General features: G+C 36.6%; 1 protein-coding gene across 1 annotated transcript in view; it reads left to right on the forward strand.

Annotated features, from left to right (window-relative positions):
* The window catches only part of FSIP1 (fibrous sheath interacting protein 1), a 178,382-nt gene that overhangs the window by 17,670 nt on the left and 149,500 nt on the right, over nt 1-11,212 (forward strand). The window contains exons 5-6 of the mRNA XM_004687565.2: nt 2,485-2,633; nt 3,903-3,996. Of these exons, the coding sequence (XP_004687622.1) occupies nt 2,485-2,633; nt 3,903-3,996 (243 nt within the window). The remainder of the gene's footprint in view (nt 1-2,484; nt 2,634-3,902; nt 3,997-11,212) is intronic.

Here is an 11,212-nt window from a genome sequence, read left to right on the forward strand (position 1 = left end):
GGATCACCTCCTTGGCAGGTGGGATCGAACTCATGCTGAAGTGGCTCTTAGTGCTGTACTTTAACTCGCTTTGCCACCAGGGAGGGCTCCTTCAGACCTGTACAAGCTGTCTCAGACATGATCGATTTTCCTCTCCTTCCATAAGCCCATTCTAAAAACTCATGTCAAAACGATATACTCTGCATGTTTTCCTTTAAGAAACAAATCTTTTGTTTTAAAACAGTCTGTTCCTAGTTATGTCCTTACTCAGGGTGTCAGGTTGATGGTGAGCCCGGAATGACTCCAAATTGGAGTAACTGCTTGGAAAAATTGTTACATTGTCTACATTGAGCAGGTTTGCATTTTGGGGGTTTGGGGGTGTTTCAATTATGTCCCTCCGAATCTTCTTTAGTCCCACCTTACACCCCTGTTGTCACCCATCCTCTCTTCTGTGCAGGTATGCTGCAGCCCCCTGGATCATGTGCTATCCCCATTTGTCATGTACACTTCCTCTTTATTAGTTTTAAATATTGTAAAAAAAAAATGCTTCAAACATGTTTGTTTAGTGTTCTAACATGGTAGTTATCAATAGATGTAACTAACATAAACAAAACCAAAAAAACCAGAAGAATTTTGGGGTCCTAATATATTTTAACTCTGTAAAGGGAAGCTGAGATTATAATGTCTGAGAAGTTTTCATATCTATTACGTTTGGGATGAGCTCTCAAAGTAAGGACTGGTGACTCTGGATTATAGTTACCAGAGAACTGTTGAGTTGAGATTAGCTTTTGACCCAGCTTTCATTCTGTTTTTTCATATTGTTACAGTACTGTCTGAGTTATTAAAAAATGTATTTTGGCCCTCCCTGGTGGCACAGCGGGTTAAAGCACTACACTAAGAAGCTAAAGCCACTTCCGCATGAGTTTGATCCCCGCCTGCCCCCGAGGTGACCACATGGCGCGGCAGACCTCTCCTGACCCGCCTGCTGCTCCCCTCAGCAGTGTACTTCATCGGATCTGCCTGTTCTGCTCCCCACTCTGTCTCTGGTGAAGCCTCTCACCCTCCGCCTCTCTGGCCTGTACCCCCGTTCTGTATGAATAAATAAATCTTAAAAAAAAAAAAAGTATGCTATAGAGACCACCTATGTTTATGCAACCTAAGAATGCTTGGATGGGTAGTTGAAAATTAGTACTAGAGGGTGTTGCATTTAAATTACACAAGCAATAAGGTTTGGAGAGCCTCCTTATTAATAAGATCAATATTCTTTGTGATTAAACTTATTCCCTCTAGAATACCCCCTTTTCCTTAAAGAAGTGATATGCACTATATAGGGAAACATCAGTGAATTTTCAAAACATGCAAAATTTGGCCTTTCTTAGAATAATATGCCATCTAATAACATAAGCTGGGTTGACTATGACTTTGGTGTTTGGATATTTATGCTCATTGCCAGATTATGTCTTTGGTTAAATTTCATAGAGGAAATGTTGACTGCTGGTTAAGAACTTTGATTTCCCGAGTCAGACAGATACCTGCTTTTTGCTACTTATATCTGTGTGCATATAACTCAGACAACCTCAAATACTTGCATATAACTCAGATAACTTCAATTTACTAATTTATGAAGTAATAACAATAATACACAATTCACACTCATTATTAATGAGATAATGCCTTTGTTCTGAATTTCAAATAAATTGCTATTATTAAGAATTCAGAAATTTTTTTTAAGGTACTTGAAGCATATAGAACAGACAGAAGGAACATGGAAAAAAAAGTTGTTCAATTACATGGAATAATATTCTGAATTTACTTTGTTATGTTGGAACCACTTTGTGTCCTTGACATGCTACTTCTTACTATAGCTATTTGTGAATAGGCCTTCTCTTTCTGTTAGTCTAAAGCAGCTTTTGGTTTGTGTCTTTGTCTTATTCCTTATCTGCTGGTTATGAATGAGGATGGTGTAGTTGAATGAAGATGAGTAAGAATCTGGGATTTAAAATCACATGTGACCTACTTCTAGTTCATTGTTAAAATTTTTGAGGTTTTTTTTTTTTTTAAGATTTATTTATTTATGCAGATAGAACTGGAGCTGCAGGGGCAGTGAGAGGCTTCACCAGAGGCAGAGCGGGGAGCAGAACAGGCTGAGGGGAGCAGCGGGCGGGTCAGGAGAGGTCTGCCATGCCATGTGGATCACGTCCGGGGCAGGGATCGAACTCATGCTGAAGTGGCTTTAACTTCTCAGTGCTGTGCTTTAACCTGCTGCACCATGAGGGAGGGCCCAATTTTTGAGTTTTTTGAAAGGACCTGGCTGTCTATTTCACAGGTTTTTTTAGGTTATTATATGAAAAATACATGAAAGCACCTTATAAATCAAAATGAATGATACCAATGGTATTACCATCAGTCATAAACATTTATTGAATGAAGGTAAAGATGGTGAAAACAAAACACAGCAAAACTTTTATTAAAATTCAAACTTATTTCTATCTTAACACAATATAGATAAACCTGAATCAATAGATTCTCAACTTCAAGATGCTATTCAGAAGATGAAGAAACTTGATAAGATATTGGTGAAAAGACAAAATAGAGAAAAGGAAATTAAGAAGCAAGGTCTAGAATTGAGAATAAAACTGTGGGAAGAACTTAAGGTAAGAATTCTATAACCATATATTGACACGTAAGAAACAGTTTCTTAAGATACAAGAAAACCATGGATTGTGATAGTGTTAATGCGGTCTGCTTTTGTTGATTTATTTTGTGGGTAGAGTGACAGTGGTTTGCACATGTGTGAGGGGTGAAGTGAAGAAATTACCTTTTGGAACTGAAGTAGGTAACTGCAGTATTCCAGCTGTCAGGCACTCACTGTGCTGTGGTGCTCATTCTCCTGGAAGCCCAGCAGGTCTCTCTCAGTCTGGGTCTCCTACATCTCAGGCATAGAAAGGGATTTTGGTGCCTACTTTTGACTCTATATGTCTACTTTTTCTTCAGCAGGTTTACAATTTGAAGATAAATACACAAATATATAAAATATTAACCCTCTGTTTTCCATCATAATTTAAATGAACTTTTGTTACTAACTAATGGGAGAGTACTCTGTTTCATATGCTGGTCAAACTGTCTTCAGGAAGCTGTAAAGTGCTCAGGGTCTAGGATCATGCTCTATTCCCTTCTGTCTCAATAAATTTCTAGTGCTCAACTAACTTTCCTTGGCATTATTGCACCTCTTATTCTCTGTAGTAGTGAGGGGTAGAAGTTGACCAGATTTGGTACTGACTTGATATATAGCCATTGATTCAGATTTGAACATTACCCCTCAAGTAACACTTGTAAGTAAGGTAAGGAGCATTATAATAACTGATTGGTTGTTTTTGATAAATTTGTCCTTGATCAATTGACTGACTTCTGAAGAAATTTCCTGCATGACAATATGAAGTAATGAAGAAGTTAAATAGTTTCCCATGAATACCACTGGGTTGGAAATAAAGCAATCTACAAAATGCTATGCTTCAAACTAGAGAAATAGCCTGTGTAAACTTTGAAAATATCTATAACTTATTCTGATCGAATGCAACTTTTTATTTTTGGGGAAACAGATTAATCTGAAATTATAATTTGATGGTATTCCTCTGGGTTACCCATTAGTTACAGAAATATTAAATAGAAACTTGAAACCAGGTAATTATCATATAATGATAGATATATACTTTAACTCTTTTTGGGAATACTAACAACTTTATGGGAACAGGAAGCGTTGTAAGACTTCCTAACTAAAGAAATAAAAATTACCTGAGCCTTCTTGTTTTTATTTACATAAACATATAAACTTGCTTTTATGATTAGAAACCATGTTGGAATTAAATCAGTGAGTGTATTTGCCTTCTTTACCCATGTTTAAACTTTCATATCTCTTTACTTAGTCTGCAAAAAATAGTGAAGCTTTGCGAAGTAATGAGGAGATGGAAAATACAAAAAAATTTCTAGCTTTGACTACTGCGGCAGAAGAAATTGTTGGTAAGTAAAACTGATACATGTATCTTGTATTATCTCAGTCATAGAATATTTAAAGTAAAATTGCCAATTCAATTATTGTTTCTTTTTCTTTGTGAGTTTAACTTTTCTTTAGGGGCAGTAATCAGGTTTGGTAGGATTTACCCTGAGCTTGCATATGCTTCTCTCCTCAAGGAAGAGAGAGGTAGGGCAGTGAAAAATCAGGGAATACACAGGGTGTCTATTTTGACCTTGCTTTCTGTGTGTCTTGGATGCCTCAGGACACCTAATTTATGCAGAGTCCCCTAACAACATAGGGTTACCCTTGAGGTACCTAACTCAGTCTAGGGTCATCCCTTGAGGTATCTCACTCAGTCTTCTTCAGACCCTTTCAGAAAAGTTTATTACTTATTTAAGTCCTATTTCCTGTGCGCTTTCAGCCCTGCTGTTAGAGACCAGCCAATTAATTCTGTACTTATCCACTTCCCTGATTTTCCCCCCTCTTCTTTCTCCTTCTGTCTTCTTCTTCTCTTTCTCCCCTCATCCCTAGCCTTCTTTTCCACCTTCTCTTCTTACTCTTCTTCTTCCAAAAGTATATGGAGTACCTTTAATTTACTTACATAGTGGTAACAATTTTGGGTACTAGGAAGCACTTGGTATTTTTTGGCAGTGCTGTTGGATGCTCCAAACACATTTAAATGGTCATCTGGTATTACTTGGTCATTAGACTGACTCCAAGCAAGAGCCTCTGATTTCTCTGAAAATTCTTATATCTATTTGTCTTATGTGAAGTGAATGTCTAACATTTTAGAATTACAAGAACCTGTATCAGATACTGCAGCTCTTTAGCTTGGGCTTTGATATGTATGAAATTCCTTCATACATAATTGTTTCTTTCTGGATCTGGTATTGGGAGCTGAGATATGTTTGGGTCTACCTCTGTACAGAGGTAAGCTCATGCTAGCCAGTTCCCCTGTATAGTGAGTTTAGTACTATTCCGTCACTACTACTATTTGGAATCTCAGAATGTAATCTTAGTTGGAAATAGGATCTTTGCAGATGCAGTTAACTAGCTACAATGAGATCATGCTGGGTTAGAGTAGGTTTTAAATCCAATGGCGGGTTTCTTTATTAGAGGAGAAACCATGGAAAGATGCAGAGACATCAAGACACAGGGAAGAAAGCCACGTGAAGACAGAGATAAGGTATTGGAGCAATATAGCTATAAGCGAAGGGATGCCAAGGATTTTCTTTAGCCACTGGAGTCTACAAAGAGGCAAGGAAGGATTCTCCCTTAGACTTCAGGTGAGCATGTCCTACCATTTTAGATGTCCAACTTTCAGAAATGTTAGAGCATAAATTCACAGTGTTTTCAGCCACTCAATACATAGTAGTTTGTTATAGCAGTCCTAGGCAACTAATACAACAGGATGTTCCCTCTGTCTCATTGTAGGCACCAGATACAAAGGAACAACCCTGTTATATCCACAGCACAGACCAGTAGAGAATAGGCAAAGTGAGACCCCAGTTAAGCTGTACCAGCGTCCTCCCATGAAATGCAGTCACCTTATGGTAAACTTGAGACAAATAGTTCTTGTTGTGTCCCTCATATTATTGACCCTCAGAATCAAGAACACAATAAAATGATCACTGTCATGCTACAAAATTTAAAAAAAATTTTAATTTTGAAATAATTTTAAACTTGTACAAAAGCTACAAAATAAACCATGCGTCCTATACAATTTCACTCCAGTGGCTCCTGAAGTTAACCTCTTCTGTAACCATAGTATAATGATCAAAACTTAGAAATTAACATTAGGTACAATACTTAACCATATTATTAAACTGTAAATTTTAACTTGTTAAAATTTTACCAGTTTTTGCACTAGTGACCTTTTTATTTTCTAGTATCCTATTCAAGATTCACATATTGCATTTGTTGATCACATAGCCTTTGTCTTTTTCAATCTGTAGTGGATCCTCAGTTTCATGATTTTCACATTTTTGGAGAGTACGAATCAGTTATTTTGTCAAATTATCCCTTAGTTTCAGTTCATTTGATATTTTCTCTTGATTAGATAGAAGCTATGCATTTGGTCAAGTATATGGCAGAAGTTATGTGTCTTAGCAGTCAGTCGCCCTTTGGTTCCCCAATGCTGATATACCTTACTGATGGTAATACTAACCTGGAAAACATGTGTAGGCTGGTATCTTCTCACTTTCTGAATTGTGAAGTTACTATTCTTCCTTTTGCAATGAACAAATATCTTGAGGGAGACACATTAATACTATACAAATATCCTTTTTTGTACTGAGCTTTTTGTCCACTGATTTTAGCGTCTGTCAATAAATCTTGCCTGCAGTAATTATTACTGTTAAAAAAATGCAACAGTATATAATTGGTATGATTTACATCAGTGTTTTTTATTTATTTATTTATTTTTTTTAAAGATTTATTTATTTATTCATACAGAACTGGGGTACAGGCCAGAGATGCGGAGGGTGAGAGGATTCACCAGGGACAGAGTGGGGAGCAGAACAGGCAGATGAACGAAGTACACTGCTGAGGGGAGCAGCGGGCGGGTCAGGAGAGGTCTGCCACACCATGTGGATCTCCTCCGGGGCAGGCGGGGATCGAACTCATGAGGAAGTGGCTTAAGCTTCTTAGTGCTGTGCTTTAACCCACTGCGCCACCGGGGAGGGCCCAACATCAGTGTTATTTTAAATGATTGAGTATTCACTATATGAGTGCACTCTCATTTGTTTAACTGAAACCTTGCTGTTAAACACTTAGATTATTTCATTTTTTCAGCTATACATAGTGCTGGAATAACATCTTTAGGTGGTGATTCATTATTACCCTCTATGGTAGGCAGACATCCCCCACACCCTTTGAGAACTAGCTAAGTCACATCATTAGAAGCTGTGAATATTATCTTATTTGGGAAAGGGTCTTTGTATATGTGGCTAAGGATCATAAAATGAGCAAATGATATTGGAATATGAATATAGGTCTTAAATCCCATCATAAATATTCTTATAAAGGAGAGACAAAGAGATGAATCACACAGAAGAGGAGAAGGGGATGTAAAGATGAGAGTTTGGAGTGATGTGGTCTCAAGCTAAAGAATGCTGGAAACCACCAGAAACGACAGGCAAGGAACGAACGTCACCTAGAACCCCTGGAGGAAGTGTGGCTTTACTGACATCTTGCTTTCAAATTTCTTGCCTCCAGAACTGTGAGAATGAGTTTCCATTATCTTAAGCCACCAAGTTTGTGTTAAATTGTGATAGCAGCTATGGAAAACAAATACCATCTTTGAATTAATTTCTGCCAAGAGAAACTACTTTGTTAAAGGTGTTGGACTTTTTAAAGATATTTATCTATATTGATTCATTGAAAGGTTATATTAATTTAAACTTCCACCAACATAGTAGCTGAGTATTGTTTTCCTATACCCAAACAGTAGTGGGCTTTGTAAATGTGCTAAAGCCTTATTTATTGAAAATGGAATCATAATAATTTGTATCTCTGATTGTCAGGAAAGTTGAATTTTTTTTTATTTTATGAATTATTTCTTCTTTTATAAATTGAAGTATTCCTTTATTGATTTGAAGTACTTTTTTTTGCTAATTTTAAAAATTGCCTTTTTTAAAAAATTAGGAACATTGGTTTAAAACACTTTGTAAATGTTAAAAAAAAGGTATAAGTTCATACCTTTCAGATATATGTTACCACATCATACTCACCACTTATATTCTTCCTCATAATCCTTCCCTGTTTGTTCCTCATACCAGGCCTTCCCTCTCTGGTAGCCACAGTTCTGCACTAATTGCAGAATTGCAGAATTCTGCAGGGTATCCCTTAGTATTTCACATATGAGTGAATTCAGACAGTATCTGTCTTTTTTTTTTTTGAAGGACACCTTTCCATATTAAGGGCCATAATAAATGGTCACAAATAGCTAGGACATTTTTTCCTAACCTTTTCTTATTTTGTGTTACTTGCTTTATGAAACCAGTTTTTTTTTAAGTTAAATTAGTCATTGCAAATTGTTGCTGTACTTAAAAAGGCCTTGTCCAATATAAGATTATATAAATGTATATGTTTTCCTTTTCTATAGTTATTACTTTATGAGAACATTTAAATTTATTTTTTATATTTTTTAAATTGAGGTAATGTTGGCATACACCACCATATAGCATTCAGAGCTACAGGTCCATACCTTTTCAGATGTATGTTACACCACATCCGCTCTCAAGGCACCATAATCCAGCATAGCCCCTCCACACTTTGCTCCCCACTCCCTACTTTCCCTTTCTGGTCACATCAATTCTGCGGTTAGATTTTTAGAGCTTGTTTTAGTTTGTTTAGTTTATTCCTTTGCTTCATTTCTCTGTATTTTACATATAAATGGTACCACCTGATGTTTGTCTTTCTCCTTATTTGTTTATAATCTCTTTCCAATTCCATCTGTGTTGTCGCAATGGCAATATTTCTGAGTAGTATTCAATTAAGTATATATACTACTTTTTTTTGAGGTAACAGTAGTTTAGAACATTGTATATGACTTAGAGGTATTGAGGTATATATACATCTTTCAGGTATATGCTGTCATACTACATCTGCCACCAAGGCACCAAAAGTCCTCCACCATAGTCTGTTCTGCTCCCTTCTCCTTTTGTCTCTGCTTCTTATATAGCCTCAATTCTGCAGTCAAATTTCTTGAGTTTGTTACTGTTTCGGTTTTATCTGATCCTTTGGTTTGTTTCTGTGTATTCCACCTGTAAGTGACGCATTTATCTTTTTCCTTCTGGCTTATTTGGCTTAGCATAAATCCCTCCCGTTCCATACATGTTTTTTGCAATGGCAGGAGTTTATTATTTTTCATTACTGAGTAGTATTCCTGGGCATATAAAACACATCATCCTAATCACTTGTCTGTCTTAGGGTACTTGCTTTGTTTCTGTAGTTTGGCTATTATAAATAGTACTGCAGTGAATGTAAGAGTGAATATATATTCTGTCAAATGAGTGTTTTTGCACTCTTTGGATGCATACCTAGCAGTGAAATTGCTGGATCATATGCTGGATTATATGTTTGATCTATTGAGAAATCCCTATGCTGTTTTCCATAGAGGCTGGACTAGTGATCAGATGATTGATCTATTTCCAATCTTTTGGGAAATCTCTATACTGTTTTCTTTGGAGGCCGGACCAGTCTACATTCCCACCAACAGTGTACAAAAATCTCTTAATTGCCATATCCTTTTCAACACTTGTCCCTGGCTTTTGATATAGGCCATTTTCACAGTGTGACATTGTACACCACATTTTTAAAAATCTATTTGAGTGCCATTGGACAGTTAGGTAGTTTCCAGAAGCTGGCTTTTGTAAATAGTGCTATAATGAAAAAGGAGTGCACATCTCCCCTTGATGAAGAAATTTTGATTGCTAATTTACTTGGAATTTATTTTGGTGTCATTAAGTCAGGTAACATATAGACTTGTTTTTCAATCTGTTGATTGGTTATGCCGACACTAATTAACCTACTTCTAAATTTCTATTTTATTTCTCTAATATTTATGTCTGTACTGATATACCATAGTATTTTGATTACTGTGGCTTTTTATTAGGGCAGGTATATTGAGATCTTTCTCAAAATATTTTTGGAATAACATGTTTTTTTTAAGCCCATTTTTTCTCTTTGAGAGTTGTTTAACCATGACTCTATTATTTAAAGAAAAAAGACTCCAAATCACTTCTAAACCTATAGCTTATAAAAATGCTCTTTTATTAACTTAAGTGTCTAAAAACTACTGTGAGAAAATAACTTGTCAAGAAAAGTATAACTCATACTTTCTTTGGTGTCTATCAGTAATTCTACACCTTCTTAAAAGGTTGAGACAATACCCTTATTCCAAATCAAAGCATGAACGTTTCAGTAATGTGATTTGGAGTGTTACAGCATCTTAGAATATGTAGTTTAGAGAAGAGAACTTAGAGGCTGATTTCTCTGATGGGTAGGGCATTTCTAAGAGGTCACATCTCCTTGTGGTTGACTCTGGGGCAAGCCCTGTGTGACAGATTGCTGTGTAAGAAGATCCATGTTGCCTTTTTGCTATTAACCTCAGCGTTCACTACCAAAGGAACTTTTGGTAGTGCTTAGAAGGCATGACTTTTGTTTTCAAATTTCTTTCTCTAAAATAAAATCAGATCTATCAAATATATTCTATATATTTTTTATTTTCTCATTTTTAAAGTTTGTGACATGGATATTTGACTTAAACCTGAGGAGTTCTCTGTTTCTGGAGCACTGTAGATCCTGTAAACATTTGTAGTAATATAGTTTTATACTAAAGTTCTAACATGGAAATTTGTTGGCATTAATAAGCTGAAAACTGGAGCTATCAGAGGCTTGAAAGCTAAGTTCAGTGAGAATCATAGTTTTTAAAAATATTTATTTATGCATATAGAATTGGGGTACAGGCCAGAGGTGCGGGGATGGTGAGGGGATCCACCAGAGACAGAGTGGGGAGCAAAACAGGCAGATCTACTGAAACACACTGCTGAGGGGGCAAGATCTCAGAAAAATTTTAAAAGTCTACTCCATCTACTTTTTTGAGGCATCAGTTGTATGTTTTCCTAGCGAAATAGTGTGAAATCACTTATAATACCAGGAGATTTGCCTTAGCGTTTGGTATTTATTTGGAGAGAGAATTCAGTGTTCTCTGAGACAAATACATGTAGTGATAGGAGTGTTTGTTGTCAGAGGTTTTTGACAGAGGTTAATGGGCAAGACAAGAGAGGTCTGCCTCCCCCGGTTGGGTCATCTCCCTGGCCAGGGATCGAACTGGTGCTGTAGAGGCTGTGGCTAGTAGAGGCTGTGGCTAGCATCAGCAGCAGCTAGCTTCATAGTGCTGTGCTTTAACCCTTTGTGCCACCAGGGAGAGCCAAGAATCACTACTTTAACATTATTTTGCTAGAATTTAAATTTTAGATTTCAAGCCCCTAGTCTATTATTACGCATTTCAGTGTTTATTGTGTGAAAAGCAGATGAGAGGCAAAAGTAAGGTTGGTATAGACAAAAATGGGAATAAGATACTGTTAATTGAACCAAATGCTTGTTGCCCTTCTTCATTCTTGCTACTGTCTCTTGATTATTGAACTGCTCACACTTGAGCAGTTCACCTTTATGAAGAAACGATGTTGCTATATTCCTAGTTATTCAGGTTTAATT

The sequence above is a fragment of the Condylura cristata genome, unplaced genomic scaffold (assembly GCF_000260355.1).
Source record: "Condylura cristata isolate star-nosed mole 26May11 unplaced genomic scaffold, ConCri1.0 scaffold00023, whole genome shotgun sequence".
NCBI lineage: Eukaryota > Metazoa > Chordata > Mammalia > Eulipotyphla > Talpidae > Condylura > Condylura cristata.